This window comes from Raphanus sativus, chromosome 5 (genome assembly GCF_000801105.2).
Source record: "Raphanus sativus cultivar WK10039 chromosome 5, ASM80110v3, whole genome shotgun sequence".
NCBI lineage: Eukaryota > Viridiplantae > Streptophyta > Magnoliopsida > Brassicales > Brassicaceae > Raphanus > Raphanus sativus.
The window spans coordinates 31,198,925-31,222,496 of record NC_079515.1 but is presented as its reverse complement, the minus strand read 5'-3'; the positions used below and the strand labels follow the sequence as shown (position 1 = coordinate 31,222,496).

Genomic DNA, 23,572 nt, shown 5'->3' with positions numbered 1-23,572 from the left:
GTACTTCCTTTAGATTCATTTAATAATTCAGCCAAAAAGATTCAAGTGTAACGGTTGAGATTCTACAGAGGTCTTGAAATCAAACTAAGATTAAAAAGGTGGAGATTATGATGTAGCAAATTTTGTGTTCAACACATGTTATATCACACCAGACGGATCACAGAAGTATACATCACAAGAATTGTCAAGTGCTACAAAAATGAAAAGAAGATTTGGAAAAACAAAAAGGAAAACTACTACAAGAAGCAATAAAGAGGAAAATGGGCAAAAGATTTAGAATACAAAAAAAAGGAGCACAAAGACTTGGTAAAAAAAAGAAAACTAAATGTTACCAGGAATAAGAAAAGTAGGTTACCTATTTAGTAACAATAAAAAGATAATCAAGTTGAATTTTTGGAGAAAATCTATTCCAGTATCATTGCATCATCTTGTTGTAGTTTCTGTGCATCAGCAACATCAACTGTCTTCAGCTCTTGCTTTTATATGGAGTTCATAACATCTGTCATGCTGACGTTTATAAGTGTCTCGGGAGTGGTTGCAAGAGCAATAGTTTCTGCTGGTATTGAAAGGTGAGAAGGAACTGAAAAAGTGAGTATGAAAATTTGGAAGGACGACAGGAAGACACCCAAAATGGAAAAGAAAAGCTGGAAAAAGAATTCTTTAAAGAGCAGCCTAATAATACTATACAAATTACAGTCACTGTTTGAACAATTCTTTTCCAGCTTTTCTTTTCATTTTTATACAAATTACAGACACAATGGAGATGGCCTTAGATATAGTTGTCAAGTTTTTGTTTGTTTGCAGACATATTGAAGATGATAATGTCAGCAAATAGACTTGTCCGAGAAACATTAAGAATCCTTTGCTCTACTCGTGAGTTTTAATTTACATAACGTTTTTATATAACAAACCATGCACCGAAGGATCATGGCATTAATGATGTAGCTTTACGTTAGACGTGGCTTATTGTTGCGTCGATGACAGTGTTTTGTTACCTATAGGCTAACTCGTAAAGCTTAACTAACATTTGGTCAAGAGACTGCAACACAAGAAAACATTGGTGGAGAAAATATCAGTTTCAAGAGGGCATAAAAGTTTAAGGAAGGGTCTTCATCAAAAACACATACGCAAGTTTCTGTTCCTTCCGATTAAAGTAACAATACTAAATATGTCTTTTTGAAGATCCTGAAACTAAAGAAGAGAGACTGTGAGCGAAGAAGAGAGATCAAGCTTTGCGGACAATGGAACGTCTCTCTCGCTGGTACTCAACTTCACCTCTCTGATGCATTATCAACAGAGCTCTCCTCACCTGCCATTTTTAACATTCACACAAAAGTCAAAAATCGCATCACTAATTGGTGATTAGGAATAAAACAATTAAGAAAATATTAAAAGTGAGGTACCATTGACTCGTTCATTCCCATTCTAGCCAAATCCTCAATAAGTCTTCTCTCTGATAACCTTGCCCCGATCCCCATTCTTCTCTTGATCTGTGTTTCCGCTTGCTGTTTTCACATCCATACATCAATTTAGTCAATACATCTCCATCATCAACAATATATATAAGGAATATGTTTCTTTCATCCCACTTACCTTTATCTCCTTCGCCATCTCGCTTGTTATGTTAATCTGTTGATTTATCCCTGACTTTGCTGCATCCATTGTTGCGGTTTTGAAAAGTTTATAAGCTTTTTCTACATCATCTTCTGTGGCGTCGTGTGACCTGGCCCGATATAGTAATGTCAGTCAGTCAATACACAGGCACACGCTCGAACAGGTTTCAGGAATGTACAAGATTTTACTTACAGTCTCATTTTTGCAAGCGACTCACTCAGTCTGACAATAGCTTCGAGTTGTCTGACTGTGATAGGTATTGGGGCAGCCTCTCCTGTTTCATGTGCACTTCTCTTCATATCCTGTTTTTAACAAAAATATATATTTTTTTTTAATCTTGAGATCAACTTTGTTTTGTATTGTCAAATGTTCTTAAAGTTACATGAGACAAATTACCTCTCTGATCGTGACATAATACTGCTGCAGCTTCATAGCTGCGGATTCTGTCAGACGGGGATGACATCTTGATCGACAGTATTGTATATACCTACAGTGACAAGATCACTACATTTTAGAGACGCGAGTTTTGTATAGAAAGTGCAAAAACACGATATGAACGCAACACACACCTCTTGAGCCAATTATCTTCCTTAGAATCTGTGTTTTCATCTGTAACTTTGTCTGCAGATGCATGAACCCTTATAATATGGCTGGCTATTTCCTGTCAAGAGATTATTATTCCAACATTAATCATATGTCTACCCAATCAATCAAAGAATTCAAACAATTACTGTAATCTGCATATGACTAATATCTGTTTCATTGTTTACTAAGCAAGATTCATTTGGTTAGGCCTTGAAATGTCAGGCTTACTTTGTCTTGGTCAAAATTCCTGCTGTCCTTGACAATGAAGATAAGATCAAATCTAGAAAGAATTGTCGTCTGCAAATCAATGTTATCCTGTGCAGTCTGCAAATCCAAAAACAAAATTTCCCCTGAGAATACTGCAAACTAGAATACTGATAAAGAAGAGTACGCGATGTCAAACCTTAAGATCATCATATCGACCAGAGGGCGGGTTAGCAGCCGCAAGAACCGAGGTTCTAGAGTTTAGGACAGTTGTTATTCCAGCTTTTGCAATGGAGATGGTCTGCTGCTCCATTGCTTCATGAATAGCAACTCTATATGCATGAGAAAAAAAACGTCTGTCAAATTCTAGTCATCAAGAAGAATTAGATTCTCTTTACCCTATGGTTCAGATTTGTATTACCTATCTTCCGGTCTCATCTTGTCAAATTCATCAATACACACAACGCCTCCATCAGCCAAAACCATAGCACCGCCTTCAAGATAGAACTCGCGCTGCAACAAACAAATTGTGTAAAGTAAATGAAAATGGCATAGCAAACTGAGTTTGAACATATCTTGGAATAGAAAACATGCGGCAAGAATAGGACTTACTGTGCTGCTATCTCTAATCACAGAAGCAGTGAGTCCAGCAGCTGACGAACCCTTTCCTGATGTGTAAACCGCAATTGGAGCCGTCTTCTCCACAAATTTTAGAAACTACAAGAAAGAAAAAACACATTGGTTCCGCATCTAAGTTACAAGGGCTGTTAATAACACATGACTTTCTTGTAAGGGTTCTACAAAATTTAAAACAATAACAAAGCTATTTTAAAATCAGGATACTGAGACAACAGAACAAACCTGCGATTTTGCAGTTGATGGGTCTCCTAGAAGCAAAACATTGATATCACCTCTTAGTTTCACTCCATCTGGTAGGCTCTGAGTGAAAGATAGACATGTATATCGGTAAATCAAAAGTTGCGTCCAAGTGCACAGAAAATGATAACCTAAATCACAGTCACCAACCTTTCTTGATCCTCCAAAGAGAAGACACGCCACTGCTCTCTTCACGTCATTGTGACCAAAGATAGAAGGCGCGATCTTGGTGCAGATGTTGCTGTAAACATCTTGACTAGCAGCAAATTTTTTGAATTCCTCCTCCTAAAAGTATTTTATTGTGAGAGGAAAACTGATGAGCTACACTGCATAAAGGATGAGCGTTCCAAGCCAACCAATGTGGCTTATACTAAGCTAAAGAAATAAAGCCTTTTTTTTTCTAAAACTAAATAGTGAAGCTGTGATTGGCCTAAAGCTATCATATAAAACAAATGAAAAAGTTACAAATGATGCAATACTAACTTCGTCAGGAGTAAAGTTGGCAGGTCCACGGGAACTGGCCTCATTCGTGTCTTCTAATCCAACAACTCTGATGTAAGGCTGCCGAATTGCAACTGCTCCTTTATGCCTACATAAGAAACACTATTGGTACAACTTTTACCAGAATACAAATCTACAAAACCTGAATTTGACAAAAAAAAAGCTTACGAGTTAGAAGAAGAAGAGGCTTGGAAAATGCTGTAGATACCCATTACAGTCAATCTGGTTCCAGGTACAATTAACTGAACAAGATGCCGATCAACTGAGAGAAGCATATTTCTTGGAAGCTCTCCAGTAGGAACATCCTGCAAACCCCAAATAGAGATAATCAATGTACATTGATTGAGATGCGAACCAAAAAAAAACAGTCACGGAAGGGATCATTAGTTACCTCAGGGTTCTCCTGTAGCTTTAACGTCTGTTGATCAACATACTGGCTCCTATCAGGAACCACCATCCAGGGATCAAGAGGACAAGGTTCTTCTCCAGGCTAAAACAATGTCCAAATTGGTTCTTTTTCAAAAACTCAAGATAATTTCATAATTAAAAAAAAAATCACACACCGAAGGAAAAGTAGTACCTGAGGAACATGATCACAGGAGCGAGGAACAATGGCCCCACCGAGGCCAGGACGACACGGAACTTCCCTAGTTTTCCTACAATTCTTGCATACTAAAAACACATAAGTCGCCTTCGCCTTCACCCTGGAAGCTGCAATGCTTATCCCAGAGATCTTCACCAGCTTCGAGATGTACTGAGCCTGTGTGGTGGAGGAAGTTACAAAAGTTAACTCTAAACAAACAAAAAGTTCAATCAGAGAATCAATCAATCACATACCCCAAGTAATCTCATAGACACAGGATCCTCCCTTGAAGTGAGCAAAATCTGCACATCGCTTGGCGTAGGCTCCTCCATTTCCCCCGTCTCATTAGCTTCCCTCATTCTCAATCCCGCCAGCACTTCACCTGCTGCTTTCTCGAACTGCAATTAACATTTTTAAAGTAAATTACGAAATTGTAGGAACCCTAATTTTGGAGATTTGGGGGTTATTTCTTCATACGACGGGGAGAAAATCGGCAGGAGCGGAGCGGATGAGGGAAGGGAGATCGGAATCGAAGGAGAGGAGATCTTCGAGGTGGACAAGGAGTCTCTTAGGGTTATCGAGCAAGGCTTCCCTGTAAGGGAAACAGTTCTGCCCTATCTCGAAGGTTCTTATGAACTCCTTGAATTTCGTCATGACCGCATGGGGACTGACGGTGGCGGCGTCTCCGCCCTCCGGGAACTGCGGCTGGTCGCTGTAGTATACTGCTCCTTCGTCCCACCCTGACATCTTTGTTTCCTCTCTCTCTCTCTCTCTTTCTCTGTGGAATGTTGTGTTGTGGTGACGGAAAGGAGAGTGGGATGAGGGCTTTTTTTAACTCGACGATGAGTTTTGGCGGGAAGAGTGTGGCGGGAACTTTATGGGCCGGGCCTACTTGATCTATTGAACGGACTTCTTATTGTTGGACCATTAGACTTTTTGATATTTTTTCAGTGGTTTGAATAAGGGCGGATTTCAATTTTTCTAATCTTTTTCTTTTAAATTGGAAGAAATTATAACTTTCTTGTTCCAAAAAAAAACTATTATCATCCAAGTTCTTAGATATATAATTGTTTTAGTCTTTATTTAACCAACTTCTTCGAATTAAAAAGATGAACGAATAAAAAAACAAAGGAATATGTATACTGTACTAATTTGAGAAGAAGAAAAAAACAGAAATAAAAATTTACACTTCCCATCATGACTTCTCTAGTGATTCGTTCATATTTCACTATAAGCTACTTTAGTTTTGGTTTATAAGGTCTGAATCTGCATTTCGCATGTGTTTTAGATTTTAATTACAAGGAATATAATTGTCCAAAAAAGATTAGAAGGAATATATTTTAATTTTCTCATCATGTATTTCTCTAGTGAGTTATTCGTATTTCGGATTTGTAAGGACTGAATAAACCAAAGCGTTGTTGTGTCTTGTGTTAATGTTTTGATCATTAGATTGATCATCCTTCTTCCCCGAGAAGGGCTTGTTTCTCCAAAAGACGGTTTATATCGCGGAGTACTACACCCATGCGCATCAACCGCCAAGCAACCTTTGTTCTTTTTTTTTTTTTGATAAAGGGTTTGCCAAGCAACCGTTTTTTATATAAAAAAAATTGTTAAGAAATGCACGGCTGATGTATATGTGATTCTTTTATGTGGAGCAACTAATACAAACATCAGTTTACTAAAAGTCTTACAAGAAGACACAGAGAAAGAAAGATGAGATTGGCAAGTTTGAATAAAACGAACAAGATATTAAGTATCACTGAAATTGCTATAATTTTTTTTTTTTGTTTTGCAAGAAACAAGAGTTACATGTGGTAATTGTTTGCTTGTTTATAGTTAAGTAATGGAATACAAACTAAATGGCGATGGTATTAGTAAAGGGCGGAGCTTGTTGCAAACTGGGGCAAGCAGGAGTTGAATAAAGAAAAGATACGAGTTTATTATAGGCTAGAGAAGTACAAAGATTCAAAGCTAGGAAATGAAAAGAGGCAGCCTTAGTTAGGTGGTGGTGTGGTTTTGCTGACGAGCTTCTTCTTCTTCTTGTTTCTTTTCTTCTTGTTTCTAGAAGAAGAAGCTTGTGTAGGAGGAGGAATCACATCTTCCAGCTTGAGCGGAGGAGCATCTGCTTGCAGATCTTGTTCTTGTTCTTGCATGCTGCGTTAGGTGAAAATATATATATTAATGAACAAGTCTCAATCACAAAAGCTATTACTGCTTAAATTGGCAAAAGAGGAAAGTTCATTCAAACCTTGATGAAGGAAGCGTCGTGGAGGTAGTAGCCTCGAGAGACAACTTTTCCTGCTAGAATGGAGTAGGCATGAAATTAGAGGAAAACTCAATTTACAACAAAAAAAAAATATAAAGGATTTTGAGAAGAAAGAATAACAACCTCAGTTTCAGTTTTAGATTCAGTTTCAAAGTCGGATGATAAAGGCTCTAAGCCTTCCATACGCCGCCTGAGAATAATCCTCATTCGATTGGTAAACGGGCGACGCTTAGGGTGCATACGTCTTAATGCAGTTCTTATGGCATCGTGTGGACGAGTTGGAAGCGGACCAAAAACTACCGACCTGCTTCTGCCCTGCATTGAGTCAGAGCTTCCAAAAAGCAACGCAATGCGGCTTACGGATCCCTCGATCCTCGCATCTCGGCGAAGGTACGACATACCGAAAGCCTACACGTTTAGAGACGGTGGAAACCCTTAACCTAAATATTGGTATATTTATATAAGTAGAGTATGGGCCTAATGGGTTGTTTTCAACTCTTATCCGGCCCATATTATTATCGCCTCAACTAAGCTCTTTTTTTGTCGCCCAAACATACTACTAGAAACCTTTTATATTTTTGTCAAACTAGAAAACTTATAATAGTATAATAATGTAATAATTGAGATATACTTTTTTGACATTAATGTAATGAGAGAGAAAAAATTAGAGAAATCTGTTATTATAAATAATTCAAGGAAATTAAAACGTCTACCAACGTTTTTTCGATATTTAAAGCACTTCCAAGAGACCACTTTATCGATACTGTTGTTTATTTTGCAAGACACTGATACCCCTATACCTTTGTTTACAATTTGAGAAGGCAATTTTTTTTTTAAAGATACGAGAAGATTTGTCACAGAACTTGCCAATTGTAGATTCAAAATATGACATTTTAAACATGTTTTCTTTATTCAATCGTATCTTTACCAATCCAAAAAACTTCTTAGTGTCCCACTTCTTCTATCTCTCTCCTCTCAAAAACACCCCAATCCTGTAACAGTCGACCCCTATATTCTCCATTTTCAGACATCAAATGGAAGATGACGAACACTGAACTCCACTTCCCATTCTAGAGAGAATTTTCGCCATCAATAAAATTTTGGATATTTTCAGTTCTTTAGTTCATATTTTGGGTATAAAATTTGTTTCAAGTATTTTTTGTTTTTTTTTTCGAGTAATTTAAGTTTTTTTGGATCCTAGATATCTAAACAGACATAGAATCATGCATCCAAAAATTATAGTTATTTGAATTATAGATCAGTGCCGATCTAGACCCGAAAAGAGTCGACATGAATCTGAATTAAAAATTTCAAATATCTAGTTGTTCTAAATGTTTAAAATCTGAAGAAATCAATCCATTCGTGTTCGGAAGACCAGAATACTAAAGTTTACTCCATTTATTTCATTATATATTGTGTGCATTTAACAATAGTTACATTGTTAAGTTGTTGAGCCTTAAAATTAATTTGACACATTTTTCTAATTTGATACTGCAATACCAGTAACAATCTAAGAACATGATACAAAACCTTCGACATATAATTTATTTTTAGTAGTGTTGATGTTGGTGGTATAGCATTAACAGTAGGTATTATAAGTTATAGATATTATACGTACGTTTACCAAACGTATTATTATACATAAATAAAATAAGTGGGTCTGAGAAAAATTAGAATTAAAGAAGAGGTTACAATGTATTTATAAATAATAGAGAATATTATTTGGTTGCTATATAATAGGGGTTAATTATAATATTTGATTGCATATAATGTGATGGACCAAAAAAGGAAAGGGTCCAAATAACTTGTATAAATCGACTTTTTAGTGAGGTAGAGGAAAATCCTAGCCGTCAAGAGAGAAAAAAAGAGATTTTTTAATAGTTTCAAGCCGATGGCATGAGACTTCAACAGCTCTGTCATCGGCTTGTTTGATTCGTTCTGCTTCTCTTTCTTTGATCTGATTTACTTCTGGTTGTTTAGTTTATTCGATTGCCAATTTATTTTAAATCTGACAAAGTTTTTTATTGTTCTTTTATATGTTTCTTCCAATAGAATTGGAAAAACAAAGGTTTCGGTTCAATTGAACCGTTTAGAAAAAGTAATTGACAGATCTACTGCGGATGGTGGCTACGGGTCTTACCGGCTTCAATCGTTGATGGTTTCTCATGTGATGGTGATGGAGTTTTTGCTGCAAATTATGGTTACTTCAAAAAACAGTATCAAATTCTATGGAATGGTAATCTCTTTGACTCTATTATCAGCAATAGAACAATATAAAGAGTTGTCTTATCTCAGTGGCTCCTACTGGAGTATTAAAAAGAGAGTGACAATCGTTCTCAATTCAGTCTGAAGCGTGGTGTTTTTTGGATCAATACGAAGATAGTCTCCCTTGAGATTCAGCTATTCCAAAAGCAAATATGGAGTTTTTATGTGAAAATCTTTAGTCATCCATATGCAAGATGTGTATTATTTTTCTTTGGATCCCTACTGGTGTATCACTTTTCTACTTTTGTTTTGATAGTTTTCATTGTTTAGAACAATTTGCCTTAAAGGCTTAATAATAAAATCCAGCGTTAAAAAAAAAAAGTCGACTTTTTAAGACTGTTTTCCTTTTAATAGTATTGATTTGAAGCAAATTTGACCCCCCCCCCCTTAAAAAACATGAATCCAGATCCAATATACTATTCAAAACTACATGAACAGATCATGTATTATATCAGTTATTTAAAATAAAATATTAAATAATTAAGATAATTTACATTAAAACTTAGATATTTCATATAAAACTATATGAATACTTTCGGATACACTTGAGTAGTTCAGATATTTTATATAATTTAGTTATTTTAAAATATTTTTAGATTTTTTAAATAATTATTTAAGTATAAATATATATTTAGTTACGTTATATATATATAATATTTTTATATATTCGGATATCTACTCTTTTTCAGTTCTATTCTAGTTCGGTTATTTCTAATTAATATAAAAATATATAAATCATTAGGATATTTGAGGATTTTAATTCAGTTTTTTCGTTTTTCTGTCCAGGTCCATAAGCAGATGTAGAAATGTATTTTTTTTAAACGATGGATTGTGTTATTGAGCATTCTTGGAAAAGAGTTCTAAACAATGAGAAATATCAAAACAAAGATAGAAAAGTGATACACCAGTAGGTATCCGAAGTAAACTAACACACATCTTGCGTATGGATGACTAAATATTTTCATATAAAAACACCGTATTTTCTTTTGGAATAACTGAATCTCAAGGGAGATAATCTTCGTATTAATTCAAAAACACCACGCTTCAGACTGAATTGAGAACGATTGTCACTCTCTTTTAATACTCCAGTAGGAACCACTGAAATAAGACAACTCTTGATATTACTATACTGATAATAATAGAGTCAAAAAGATTACCGTTCCATATAATTTAATACTGTTTTTTTAAAGTAATCATAGTTTGCAGCAAAAACTACATCACCATTACATAAAAAAACCATCAATGATTGAAGCCGGTAAGATCCGTCGCCACCATCCGCAGTAGATCTGTCAATTACTTTTTCTAAACGGTTCAATTGAACTAGAACCTTTCTTTTTCCAAATCAATTGGAAAAAGCATACAAGAGAACAATAATTTTTTTTGTCAGATCTAAAATAAATTGGCAATTAAACAAACTAAGTAACCATGAGTGAATTAGATCCAAAAAAAAGAGAAGCAAAACGAATCAAACAAACCGATGACTGAGCTATAGAAACCTCTTGCCATCGGCTTGAAACTATAAACAATTTCTCTTTTTCTCTCTCGACGGCTAGGATTTTTAGAAATGTATTTAGGTGGGGGCACATACATGACGACTATTTTTCTGTTGGGAAGCATTTGATAGAAGCCATAGTTATAACTAGGGGTAGGCGTTCGGATATCCATTCGGGTTTCGGTTCGGGTCTATTCGGGTTTTGAATTTTCGGGGTCAATGATTTCAGCCCCATTGGAGACATTTTTAAATTTCGATTCGGGTTCGGTTCGGATCTTTGCAGTTTCGGTTCGGGTTCGAATAACCCATTTAAATTATTTTTTAAAATTTTAAATTCATTATATACTTTAAATCTATAAAAACGTATTATTTTACATATAAATTTGAACAACATATGTTAAAATACGTAAAATTAACATATAAATTGATTTGGTTTGACTATTCGGATTGACTATTTTAAGTATTTTTGGTTCTTTGGCTATACTTTAACTATTTTAGATATTTATTTTTGACTATTTGTATACATATTTTCAAGTCTGGATAATTTAAAAGTATTATATATATTTTGGATATTTTTAGTATACATTATATCTAAAATAATTTGATATATATAAGTATAAATATCTATATCGGTTACATTCGGGTACCCGAAATATTTCGGTTCAGATCGGGTTCGATTTCGTTTTTTAGATACCAAAATTTTAAATCTGTTTGGATATATAATCAATTTCAGTTCAGATTTGATGCTACTTTTTCAGATCGAGTTTGGTTCGGTTATTTGGATTTCAGACTTTTTGCCCAGCCCTAGTTATAACATATAACTGAATCTATTCTATTAATTCTTCAACATGTCCAATTGATATTAGTTGTATCCAATATACAATTTCAACAAAACATATTTTTTAATATAACTGCAATGAAACTGGCATAACCACCACATTAATCCGTCTAATAATAGGGTAACCGCTTCATAAACCAGCATGACCACTTATCCATGCAGTTATTCATTACAAACAGCAATCGAAAAATATGCGAATATGTAGGGGATAGATAAAATATATTACGTCAGTTTTTTCTATTTTTTTCTAATAATTGGACCAAATCTATTTTTCTGAGTATATATCTATATCTATTATTATAAAGAAGTGTTTTCTCTCCTGAGAGTGCCACATCATTAAGTAAATTCCGGAGAGAATGACACGTGTGTTAGAAGACGTTTTGAGTTCTTTTTTCGTTTTGCAAACTTTGTGTTTCGTATGATTTTTGATGGGCCTCCATTGTGATATAACAGGTGTGGGCCTGGATAGAACGTAAAACATTGACCCTTCTAATTATTGAAAGTAACTCCGTCGACACAATCGAAGCTTCTCACAAGAAACAGTCTGATCACCTTACCGGCCACGATAAATGGAGGCGTTACGGAGTGAGGCTCAATTCGAAGGGTTGTCTCTATAGCTTGCAAAACCTGTCACGATTCCTCATTGAATGCATCTCCATTACTTCCTTTCGGTGAATCTTCGACTATAAAAGAGTATGTTCTATCCCCTCAAAATCATCAGTTCAATCTTTTCAGTTACTAGCTTTGTAAACTTTCCAAAATGGCTAACTCCACTGTTTCCCTCGCCGTTTTGAAGGCTGCGCCTGTTGTACCTCCACTGTCGAGGTTCGCCGTTCTGGGAAGCAAAGAAATATGAAGCGCGGTGTCAAGCTTATGGGTGTAGACAAGGAGATGGGCATTAAACTGCTATCAAGTTCTGTTATCAAGCATTACTCCACAGCCATGGAGATTGACGATGAATAAATATCTTAGATCACAAATCGTCCTATTGTCCAGATCAAATCCTCATGATGTTCATCTGGAGATGGGAAAGGTATAGTCTTTGTGAATTAATAGAAACCTTATACCAATTTTTTTTTATAAGGCATATGTTTATATCGCTTAAATTATAGGATAGATCAAACACAGTTAGAATAATTTTTCAGGTAGTATTACTTCCACTGTCAAGCTGATTGAATAGTGATATGTTTCTTCCCAACAAAGTGATTGACTTGATTGATGAAGATGGGTCTCTGGCTCAACTATGTCATGCTCAGGTTCATAGTTGCATGCTTCTCAATGATCAGAAATGTATTTTCCTATCTATTTGAGTCAATTAAGAATGGTGGTTTTGTTTGTTTAGATACTAAGGCAAATGAAGTGAAGAAAGCTGAGACTGAAGATGGTCAATCACTTACTGCCACTGAATCCAAGATCTAACATGAGTCCTGGTTGAGAAAGTCTGATGAATCTAGCTATCTTTCCAAGATGGGCAGACAGTTCACAAAGGAGTTATTATCCGGACGATTCGATGTGTTGGGCTCAAGAACTAAAACCTCCCAATTCAATGTTATGAATTTTCTTTAAAGTATTCTATGTACTAATCTTTTGTATAGTATTTTATTTCATACTACTTGATTCTACATGTAAAAATCACACTAGGTTGTTTTCGCTGAGAAAATATTTGCAAAATATGTATTTAAAAAATGTAGTTATGACTTATAAGTTCTCATATTTTTTTTCCTTTTGGTGATACTAAAACTACTTTACCGCAATACATTTACATAATTCGGATTATATATATAAAAAGGGAATATTTAGGTTGGTTACATAAATAACTGTAGGAAGCTAATACCTTCACAAGCTTAAAATAGTGATGTTAATAACGTAGAAGACGTTGTTCCACAACTTAAACCATAGTGTCAGTACATCAGTTTCCGCAAAAGCATCATAGAGTCAAAACAACTTATTTAAACAAATCAGGATTAACAAAATGAATAAACTGCATCATAACCATTGTACTAAATGTCGTGACAATCAAATATTATCGCCAAAAATTACCAATAGCAACATTATGCAAACCAGAAAAACGAAAAATTGAATTACATCCCGCGCGTAGAAAAAAATATCATAATAAACACATAATGTGATAATGAAGTACCACTCCTTTTTTTTTGGCGTGAACGAAGTTACTACTAATCATGAAAAAAACATATAAAACATCAACATAAATAAAGGAACACACAAGTAAAATCAATAGGATGACAAACAAAATGTTAAATACTCAATAAGCTTGATAGGAAAAAAATCTTTAAACATAACAAACTCGCGCTCGACCTCAAAATTTTATTTTTAACAATTTATTCATGTTTTCATATTTGGGTCTTTATTTTAATCTACTTATTACCAATTTAACATTTATATCTACTGATTGGGTTGTTAAACCAATGATTCCTTCTAATGCCTCTATCTAAGCACGTTCAATCCGGATTTTGGTCCAGTTTCGGTTCATTTTTTTATATATTTTGATTTATAAAAATTAACTATCATATTGGATTTATATCTAAATTGGTTTGGTTTATATACTATTGATTTCGGTTTATTGGATTTTTTACAAAAACGATATAACTATATTTATCCTAGATAAAAAAATTAGTTTATATGATTAGAAATCAGATTTATTTAAACATAAATTTATACTCCTTAGACTAACTTAAAATATTATATTTATATTCTGCTTTATATTTATATCATAATATTATTATATAAATGTATTTCTAGAACAAATATTTACCAATAATGTTTTATTTAATTTGATGAAAATGAGAAAAATAAACTTAGAACAAAATAACAAATCAATAGAGTGGCTAAGACGATTGAGAAAAATAGAAAACATAGTTATGCAACAATGAATCCAAATAATCAGCTAAAGACTTGTATGTATATCTTCCCTCTCTATACATATAGATATGAATTGTCAAAGTCATCAACTTTAAAATTGTCCTTACTTTATTTCAGCAAGAACTGATGTAATGCCACCCCAAAGAAAAAAGAAAATCTAACTAATTATCAAAATAGTATAGTTTATTTAGATTTTAAAAACAAGTACAGAATTTTACTAATATTTATACTTTTAACTAATAAAAATTAAAATAATTATTTACTCAAACTATTTCAATTATTTTTGAATATACCTTCCGCCCATAGGGCGGGCCGACCCTAGTCTAAAATATAAGAACATTTCAGGAATCAAATCTATTATTCTAAAGTCAATTTTGATGCATTGTGTTGCATTGCGTATTTGTATGGGCTTTTAAAATTTCTACTATTTGAAAATTATTTTGTCTAATTGAGTTTAATTACATATTAATAATCTACATTATTATCAAACAATTTCTATAATTTGTTATTATCTTTTAATAAAATACCTACTTAAGTTTGGAAATAAAATGTGGGAAATTAAAACTGTTATCATATATGAAACTACAAAAAAATATAACATATTGCAAATTTTATGAATAAAGATTAAAAATAATTTCCCAAACGTATATGACACAAGTACATATATATGAAACTTGATATATTTAATATACTTACAAGAATTATCTATTCTATTAAATTCATATCATACAAAAATATGATTATAAATTAAAGGGCGGTATATTTTTGGCATAGCAATTTTGTAAGTTTTTGAATAGGATTAAGTAGATTTTTTACTCTAAGGGAGGGTATATTTTTACTTATATCATGCAAAGATTACATTTTCTTAATAATTAAACAAGAAATTTTTACTTATATCATGCAAAGAATACATTTTCTTAATAATTAAACAAGAATTTGGCATAATAATTAAATTAAATTTATAAAACAATTTTTAGAAATATAAATTTTAAAAATGAAATTAGTATACTTAAACTAAAAGTATAAAGTTAATATTTTTTTCCAGATTTTAAAAAATTTTGGTCAGTCTTCGGGGCGGGTTGGATTTGATATTGATTTTCAGATATAACACTTTAAGAACCGTTTGAGTATATATACTAGGTCTAATAAAGTATGAGACTTTATTTTCGAGTCGATTCCGAATCGGTTTTCTTTTTTATACGAATATTTTTGACTAATTATGTTAGCTAATTACAAAGAAAAATAATATGTTGCAAAAACTAGGAATAAAGTTTAAAAATAATTTTTGAAATGCATATAGTATAAGTGTATAATTATGCAATTTAAACTATTTAATATAGTTACCAAAAATTATATTAAATTAAATTTATATTAAATGCAAATATGATTATAAAAAACACAAATATATTACAAAAAACAAATATGACTAAGAAAACAAAAATATAAAAATTAAATATTTCAAAAAAATAAAAATAAAAAACATATGACCCGCCCTTTAAAAAATTATATTATGAAACGATAATTTGGGCTTCGAATATTGTTAACCGTTCGTAACTTCCCTATATTCCTGTTTTTATGTTCAAATAAAAAAATAAATAATTTGGACTGAATATTGACAAAAAGACGAAGCCTTACCATATGATACATGTACATACTTACAAAACTTATCTATTCAATTAAATTCATATCATACAGAATATGATTATACAAACACACAAACATAAAAATTATGTTTCTTTAAAAAATAAAACTAAAACTAAAACTAAACAACAAAAATTAAAATTAAAAATTATTATCATGATCCGATATTCTACAGATTTTAGTTTAACGGGTTTTAAATAGATTTCTACATTTGGACCCGCCTTTTTATATTTTTAGTTTTATATTCTTTTAGAAATTTAATTTTTATATTTATATGTTTTAGTCATATTTATGTTTTTCATTGTATAACATTTCTCTTAAATAATTAATAGGAGGTTTTAATCATTGTATTAAAATAGTTTTACCATACATATATCAATATGTTATGTTTCTATTTTAATAGTATTGACTAGATTCGGATTCGCCTTTAAAAGAGCTGGTATATTTTTTTGTTTTACATATTTTAGAAATTTAATTTTTATATTTATGTTTTTCAATCATATTTATATTTTTCTTTGTATAATATTTCTTTTAAATAATTAATAAGAGGTTTTAATAATTATCGTAAAATAATTTGACCACACATATATCAATAGGTCATATTCCTGTTTTAGTATATTGATATTATATAATGAAAAAACGTAAATAAAAACATAAATATAAAAATTAAATTTATAAAAAAATATAAAACAAAAAATATACCCTCCCTTCTAAGGGCGGATCAAAATCTAGTGAAAAATTAAAATCAACGTGACCCCCGTGGGTTAGACTGGTACAAAGCCAAACCTTTAATGCAAGTATGGTTTTACAAAAAAAAAAAAAAAAAGACTGTACTTCCGCTCTCCGGTCTTGAAAACCCGAAAAATTCGTAAGGAACCTTGAAAACCCCGAATATTGGAATTTAATACCGTAACTGCACTATTACAAATCAAGTTCTCCCCAAAACACTATAACAATCTAGTCAGTTTCTAATAATCATCGCTTCTCCATGCTTTCTTTCCTATGTCCATGAAAAGCATGTATGTTAGCGTTCTCTTAAAATCATTTATGCGTACTCTTACTTTTATCAAAGTCGTAACGACGTGGTGTGGTTTGACAATCATATAAATCGGCCACACCTAATACTTTTTATGTAGTCATAACCCAAGTAAGCCACACCACTTGATAGTTGCTGCACTTTGGGATATTTAAGTTTCTCTTATCCCACAATCTATAGTAAACACGTATTTCCCACACATTAGATTTCTCAAAATATCTCATCACATATAAAAAAAAGTTCAAGTCATAAAGCATTGCAAGTTGATGAAGTTTCTTGCACGAGAGGTTTTAGGTGGTGGATTTACGTTTGGTCAAACGCTTCAAACGTCTCTTCAGTCTAAAAATCTTGCGACTCGCGCACCTGTAAAACATAACATATAAGCTATTAGATACTCTAAGACCAACACCATTATCATCATCATATTCACTACCATAGTTACCTTTGACTATTCCTCTTCATGTCCGTGTCACATCCCCAAAGGCATAGAGCAAGCCGACGGCAACTAGGCGATGATACTCTAAAATACTTGCTGTACCACTTGATAAGATCTTCCTTCTGGATCGTTTCTATTTCCGCAGTTTCTCTCGAGTAGGAATCGAATGTGTAGCTATAAAAGAGAAACCATATGCATGACAATGTGTGTTTTTTTTAATGTTTACGCCATATGATCTAGGAAAATATCAGCTTCACTCTTAATGATATATATATATATATATATATATATATATGCAAGTCACTTCAGAGTTGCGAACACTCTTACCGTTTGCTAACAATATCTTTCCATTGAGCATCTATGCCATCTTCCAAACTCAAAATCACCCCTCTTTTGTAATCTTGGAAAGTTCCGTCAGGAACATCTTCCTATAAGTATAGCAACAACAACAAGTGAAATGATGTCAAAAGCTACAAAAATAACGACAAATAGTTTTTTTTTCTTCTGGTACGAACTTACCAGCCGATCTTTAATGGTGTATACGAAACGACGTACTTGCTTGAAAAGATAAATAGGATCACGATTTGCAGATATAACATATATACTGAAACCGTTAACTCCACCCATCAAGTGAGGTGAGCAATCAACAATATAACCAAGCTGCTCCTTATTCCTTAGTTGACTGAATATCATCTCCTTTATGATACCATTAAACAGATCTACCATTGCTTTCATCCTCATTTTTTTACCGATTTGGAAGTAAATCTGCAAAAAATGAAATGCATTCATGAGCAAGGAACATATTATATTATAGTTTTTCATTGACTTTCAACACTCATACACATTTTCTGTACCTTCAGCAAATTATTACTGTCAGACACCTTGACATTTATAAGCTTGGCCCGACGAGGCAGTCTGCGCATGCGCATTTTGTGTCTAAGTTTGTTTGGGAGTGGCTTTACTTGCTGTGGAGTTTTGAATATTTCCGAAATTTCCAATGCTTCAGTCTCTAACACATCACCATAGCATAGACCTTCGATGAATATCTGCAAGAGCATTCAGCCAATTACTCAATATATATCTAAATGAAACAACAAAGGTACAATTAAGTGATTGCCTCATGCGGAACTCTCAATTACCTGGGAACGCATATGAGAAATGAATATTTCAAGGTCAGGAAAAGAAATTTCCTTCAGCACCTGCAACTTCTTATTTATGCCATAGAACTTTTTACATAGTATTTGGAGCATCATACGGTCAGATCCTTCCTCAAGTGACATTTTCTTCAGATCTTTCATTGTTTTCTCTTTTATAATCTGACAAAGAAACTAATTTTTAGTTTCTGATTGGAAATATAAGCAAAAACCCTACAACAAATATGTGTGGTACGATTTAAAATCAATTTGTCAAAGTACAGTTAAAAAGATTTATACATAGACGCACCTCAAAGCGTTTAGCTGTTGGTGAGAAACCCATGACTCTCGTCCAAATTTCCGATAGCAAGAGATTCAGCTTCTCTCTATAGCCAAAGACTTCCAAAAACAGTTGGTCACCACGTAGTGATATTGAAGAGCAAAGTTTAGCTTCATCGCTCTGTATACCAAGATATGTAATTTCTCATATCATTATAGAAAACAACATACAAAAGCTTCTTCTTTCATAAAATTAAATGCACTGACCTGGTCTAATATTTCGTTTAGTTCATCATTAAGAAGTTCTGTAAATAGACCAGCCATCGCATGATTCTCCAGACTGCTATATCCATCCTTGAGATAGACACGGAAGTATGCATATGTTGATGACGATTCCTCACACTGGTGCCAGAGCCTTATTTTTGGCGTTTGCAGGATGCATCTGGGATGAAGGTCCTCCTCTTCATGTTCTCTTACCTTGAAGGCAGTTGGAATGAACTTATTCTCAGATGGGAAAAATAGGGAAGCATCTACTCGAGAGGTTTTCCTCCATGCCTCTATACAATCAAGTGGTATTTGTTCTTCCAAGTAGACTGAGTTGCACCATGGTTCAGTTTTGAGATCTGAAACAATAAGAAGATACAAATAAGAGTACTTTCATCATAAGACTATATATATGCATGTCATAAATTTTTGTTATACCTTTTCCATCGACTGATTTCGAAGCAAAATCAATCCTCATTCGTTCTGGAGTAAAATATTCCAACAATTCCAGAATTGCTTCGGAGTTCCAATTGCTGGAATAGTCCGCAGATATAACATGCGTCAATGGATAATGCAACATGTTACCTATACAAAATAGTTCTGGATTAGATTGGGAGACATGTATCACATACAATCACCAAAAAGAGAATTGAATAATTACATATAAAGAAAGGAAATGCAGACCTGAGAGAAGTTTAGCAAATTCCAGTTGATTTAAATCCATCTCAAGAGAATCATAATCCATTTGCTTAATCTTCCAGTATTCTTCCATGACCCATCGTTGTGGTTTCTTATCTTGTATCAATTTGAGATACTCATATACATAACGAATGAGTTGATATCTCTGTAAATAAAAGATTTTCAAATTAATGACAAAAATATATATGAGGTAAGTAACATATATATATATACCTAATTGTGTACCTTTTCTAAGCCCGAAAGAGTGAGATCCATAGAGATGATAATCATACGGCCTATGGATGTGCAAAACCATCCTTCAAAACTCTCTTTGACTTGTAAAAAATTTGTCCATCCATTGTCCTTGAAGAAGTAAGACAAGCTTCCTTTACCCTCTGAAAGGAAAACATTTAAAACTAGTAACTGTCCTGCAAGAATCATCAAGAGAAAACAAAAAAACATCATAACACATTACTCACGCTGAGCTAATAATTGGACTAGATATTGTTCTGGCCTTTCCAAATAAGTGTTTTTGGATAGAGGGGGTAGAATCCATGAGAGCTCAAGAATGTGTCCATCTCCAGCAACTTTCATCCCGTACGATACTGAAGTGTCCCATACACGGTCTCTGGGGTTGAATGAAGGTATATTTTTTGGGTGTCCTTTCTTAACATCACCAAAAAATGTCCTCACCCATCGTTCGAGTACACTGAGACTGTCTGCAAAGGTTTTAAGAATTTGAAAGGGTTCTCATTTAACAATAAACATTTTTTGGTAAAAATTACTGAAATGAAATGGTTACCTGCTCCTATAACACAAAGCTTCATTGCCCCACCAGTATAACATTCATTGTATAATTCTATAGCACGTTCCCGGAGATCTTCCTTGTTGAGAGATTCTTTGTTACCTTGAAACAAGAACAAGTGAAAAATAAGTGATTTTAGCAAAAAAAATTAAGCACGCGTATAAGAAGTATAAACATTACTAAGTACCACAAGTGAATCTGTTAAACAAGTGCCCTTTCTTGGATGTATAGGCCCTGAGTTCTTCAAGTCGGAGATAATCATCTTCCTTGCGTAACTGAAATTCTGGAAAAGAATTTCGAAATTTTAGGAATGCAAGTACATGAAAGAATTTGATGGGATGTGTATATATTCTCCCACAAAAAGACGCAAACCTGAGTCAACTGCAGATATCTCACGTTTCATACAATCTGCTTCAAGGAGAGGTGCACTAAAAAACTGTGAAAATCTGAAAGGGAAAAACAATCAACTATAAAGAAAAAGCCCAATAAAGAAAGAAACAAATTGAAAGTGATCAAAGTTTGCAAGGTTATTTTGGTAATTCTTATTGGAGGACTGATATGTGTAATAATATATAAAGTAAGCTTGTATACCTATCCAGAGCACCTTCAAGAAACTCTGCCTGAACTTGGAAATAGAATTTAGTGTGCTCCATGAATGTTTGCGCATTTGATGAGCCTCCATGCTCGCTCAAGAAATTAAGAAACTGGAAGAAACAGAAGTAAGATCCCTTGGGGAGTCAGGATTAGAATTGAAGAATGTTTGAAAATAAACAGAGAGAGAGAGAGAGATTTGAGTGAAGAACAAGAAATTAGAAAACAAAAAGATTCACAAAGCGGTGTGCTAAATATGGAAGTTAATATGTTCCCCTGTATATACACAGGAGGCGAAACCAGTTCCATAAAAGTAGGGACTTTTCAAAGATACCAAGCTAGACTCTCTCAACAAACAACAAGTGAATATTCTGTATTCTATCAATTTCAATATATCTATACTATTATTTGCGAAGTAAATTTTCGCAACGGAGCTCCCACGTTAAAAGTTAGAGTGGTTAATGTCTTTGTTACCCTTAGTGATTTTATATAAAATTTAATATATAATTAAAAACAAATTTTAAGTTAATAATATTATTATTTATATGTTATAGTGGATTATAAATTAATATTTTCAAAAATATAAAGATAATGCTTATATATATTATGTTGTTATCTAAAAATAATATTTTTTTAGTTTAAAAGTTAAAAACGAATTTTAAGTTAATATATAATATTATTATTAATATGTTATAATAGAATATAAATTAATATTTTCAAAAATATAAAGTTAATTCTTATATATATTATGTTGTTATCTGAAAATAATGTCTTTGTTACCCTTAATAATTTTATATAATTTATTATATGATAAAAAGAATTTTAAGTTTATAATATTATTATTTATATGTTATATTAGATTATAAATTAATATTTTCAAAAATATAAAGATAATTCTTATATATATTATGTTGTTATCTGAAAATAATATTTTTTAATTTAAAAGTTAAAAACGAATTTCAAGTTAGTAATATTATTATTTATATGTTATATTAGATTATAAATTAATATTTTCAAAAATATAAAGATAATTCTTATATATATTATGTTGTCATCTGAAAATAATATTTTTAATTTAAAAGTTAAAAACGAATTTAAAGTTAATAATAATATATTTAAATGTTATATTACATTATAAATTAATATTGTAAAAATAAAAATAATAATTCTTATATATATATATATATATATTTTATTTTACAACAATAATTCTTATATATATAGTGTTGTATCTGGAAATATTTTTTTCAATTTTAAAACTTAAAAACGAATTTTACTTTATTAATATGTTATAATAGATTATAAATTAATATTGTCAGAAATAAAAAGATAATTCTTATATATTGTATTGTTATTTGAAAATTTATCTTTTAATTATAGAAGTTAAAAATTAAGATATACACCAATTTACAATTAAATATTAATCAATGAAAAACATTTGTATAAATATATTTTCTAAAATATTTCAAGTATGTGAGTGTTTTAAAAATTCTAATACAATAATAAATATATATTTTTATCAAAATATTTGATCATATACAGTATAACCTCTTTAAATTAATAATCTATAAATTAATATAATTTCATAGTCTCATACTGAGTTTTTGGTTCAATTAGTATTTCGATAAATTAATATTCTCTATAAATTAATAAAAAATTATAGTTTTGGTGTAGTCCCAACATTATTAATTTATACAAGTTTCACTGTATAAAAGTTTAATGTTTAATTTAGATTTTTTGAAAACATAACTAATAAATTATTATAATGATTTTTTGAATTAATAAATATACATCAATAAATATTTGAAAGAAAATTATGCCCGCATGTGCGGGCAAACCACCTAGTACTGTATGTAAAAGAGATCATGTCATACAAATAAATAGCAAGAGAATATTCTTCGACAAGACCCAACAAGAGTCTCGCAACAAATAGCAAGAGAAATTCTTTACTTAAATCAATTTTCAAATACAAAATAGCAAGAGAGTATTCAATCTTACATCGCTATGGCCTGGGTACTTCTCAGAGCCCATGAAGAGCATGTGTTCTGAAACAATAACAAACAAACAGATGTAGTTAAGCAATTGTGGTGCCAATTTTGTTTTAGACAAAAAATAGAAATTATACCCAGGAAATGTGAGAGGCCAGGAATATCTGGAGGATCATGGAAGGACCCGATTCTGACTACCATTGATGCAGATGCATAAGATTCCCCTTCACCCAAGTTGTTTTCACTAATGAGCAAAGCAGTTAACCCATTCTCCAGCTCTATTGCTCTATACTCTAGATTTCCAAGAGGATGATGTATTATCTCATCACTTTCTTCCATTTCATAGAAGAAGAAACAAAATAGTAAATAGCTGTATCTTAATTCCTCCGATTTTGTCCAAAGTTTAGGGAACGAAACAAAATAGCTATATCTTATCCTGTCGACAGTTTAGGGTTTCTGCTCAGGCGCTCAGGAAGAAGAAGCCAAAACCGACATTAAACATTTTATATGGGCCCAAATTAGAATTTTTTCGTTCCTTCTTATTACTGGTGACTTTTGTTGACAAAATGTATGAACGAGTCACCGCATATAGGAGTAACATATTATATAGTTCACTG

The 23,572-nt window shown here is 32.2% G+C and overlaps 3 protein-coding genes and 1 long non-coding RNA gene across 5 annotated transcripts; 1 reads left to right on the top strand and 3 right to left on the bottom strand.

Annotated features, from left to right (window-relative positions):
- Nucleotides 1-1,057: 1,057 nt before the first annotated feature.
- Nucleotides 1,058-5,170, bottom strand: LOC108856150 (DNA replication licensing factor MCM5). The gene is made up of 18 exons (XM_018629889.2): nucleotides 4,841-5,170; nucleotides 4,618-4,761; nucleotides 4,361-4,540; nucleotides 4,172-4,270; nucleotides 3,949-4,085; nucleotides 3,763-3,868; nucleotides 3,430-3,564; nucleotides 3,265-3,342; nucleotides 3,016-3,120; nucleotides 2,825-2,916; nucleotides 2,603-2,735; nucleotides 2,428-2,523; nucleotides 2,184-2,275; nucleotides 2,011-2,101; nucleotides 1,807-1,916; nucleotides 1,594-1,723; nucleotides 1,404-1,505; nucleotides 1,058-1,309 (listed from the first exon to the last, which is right to left on the bottom strand). Exons 1-18 carry the CDS (start codon nucleotides 5,108-5,110, stop codon nucleotides 1,226-1,228), a joined length of 2,184 nt encoding a protein of 727 aa, XP_018485391.1. The 5' UTR covers nucleotides 5,111-5,170; the 3' UTR covers nucleotides 1,058-1,225.
- A 1,107-nt stretch (nucleotides 5,171-6,277) lies between these two features.
- Nucleotides 6,278-7,069, bottom strand: LOC130495181 (uncharacterized). Of its 2 annotated transcripts, none has more exons than XM_056986457.1 (3): nucleotides 6,753-7,069; nucleotides 6,612-6,664; nucleotides 6,278-6,517 (listed from the first exon to the last, which is right to left on the bottom strand). In XM_056986457.1, exons 1-3 carry the CDS (start codon nucleotides 7,026-7,028, stop codon nucleotides 6,358-6,360), a joined length of 489 nt encoding a protein of 162 aa, XP_056842437.1. In that variant the 5' UTR covers nucleotides 7,029-7,069; the 3' UTR covers nucleotides 6,278-6,357. The 2 variants fall into 2 exon arrangements, with proteins under 2 accessions (XP_056842437.1, XP_056842438.1); XM_056986458.1 differs by having other exon boundaries at nucleotides 6,612-6,661; nucleotides 6,753-7,068.
- A 4,614-nt stretch (nucleotides 7,070-11,683) lies between these two features.
- On the top strand, nucleotides 11,684-12,948 carry LOC108834581 (uncharacterized). Its single transcript, XR_001946851.2, has 4 exons — nucleotides 11,684-11,917; nucleotides 12,021-12,257; nucleotides 12,370-12,480; nucleotides 12,567-12,948. It is a non-coding gene; the product is annotated as an uncharacterized LOC108834581 (long non-coding RNA).
- A 4,040-nt stretch (nucleotides 12,949-16,988) lies between these two features.
- LOC108858761 (nardilysin-like) lies at nucleotides 16,989-23,414 on the bottom strand. Its single transcript, XM_057010266.1, has 18 exons — nucleotides 23,093-23,414; nucleotides 22,966-23,012; nucleotides 20,968-21,080; nucleotides 20,749-20,822; nucleotides 20,564-20,659; nucleotides 20,374-20,478; nucleotides 20,051-20,290; nucleotides 19,818-19,966; nucleotides 19,578-19,737; nucleotides 19,332-19,478; nucleotides 18,897-19,252; nucleotides 18,661-18,810; nucleotides 18,357-18,533; nucleotides 18,072-18,263; nucleotides 17,737-17,982; nucleotides 17,545-17,645; nucleotides 17,224-17,391; nucleotides 16,989-17,144 (listed from the first exon to the last, which is right to left on the bottom strand). The coding sequence occupies exons 1-18, from the start codon at nucleotides 23,292-23,294 to the stop codon at nucleotides 17,072-17,074; spliced, it is 2,796 nt and encodes a 931-aa protein (XP_056866246.1). The 5' UTR covers nucleotides 23,295-23,414; the 3' UTR covers nucleotides 16,989-17,071.
- Between the last annotated feature and the right edge of the window lie 158 nt (nucleotides 23,415-23,572).

Bases quoted from the DNA above. Each gene is read 5' to 3' on its own strand.
- LOC108856150 (XM_018629889.2), bottom strand. From the start codon at position 5,110: ATGTCAGGGTGGGACGAAGGAGCAGTATACTACAGCGACCAGCCGCAG. The intron at 4,086-4,171 runs GTAACTAATGAT...TGGGGTTTGCAG, and splicing joins AGCTACAGGAGAACCCTGAG to GATGTTCCTACTGGAGAGCT. The intron at 3,121-3,264 runs GTTTGTTCTGTT...TCTTTCTTGTAG, and splicing joins CATCAACTGCAAAATCGCAG to TTTCTAAAATTTGTGGAGAA.
- LOC130495181 (XM_056986457.1), bottom strand. From the start codon at position 7,028: ATGTCGTACCTTCGCCGAGATGCGAGGATCGAGGGATCCGTAAGCCGC. The intron at 6,665-6,752 runs GTTGTTATTCTT...ACTCCATTCTAG, and splicing joins AATCTAAAACTGAAACTGAG to CAGGAAAAGTTGTCTCTCGA. The intron at 6,518-6,611 runs GTTTGAATGAAC...CACCTAACGCAG, and splicing joins ACGACGCTTCCTTCATCAAG to CATGCAAGAACAAGAACAAG.
- LOC108858761 (XM_057010266.1), bottom strand. From the start codon at position 23,294: ATGGAAGAAAGTGATGAGATAATACATCATCCTCTTGGAAATCTAGAG. The intron at 23,013-23,092 runs GTATAATTTCTA...TTATTGTTTCAG, and splicing joins TGGCCTCTCACATTTCCTGG to AACACATGCTCTTCATGGGC. The intron at 20,291-20,373 runs GTAACCATTTCA...AAACCTTTGCAG, and splicing joins GCTTTGTGTTATAGGAGCAG to ACAGTCTCAGTGTACTCGAA.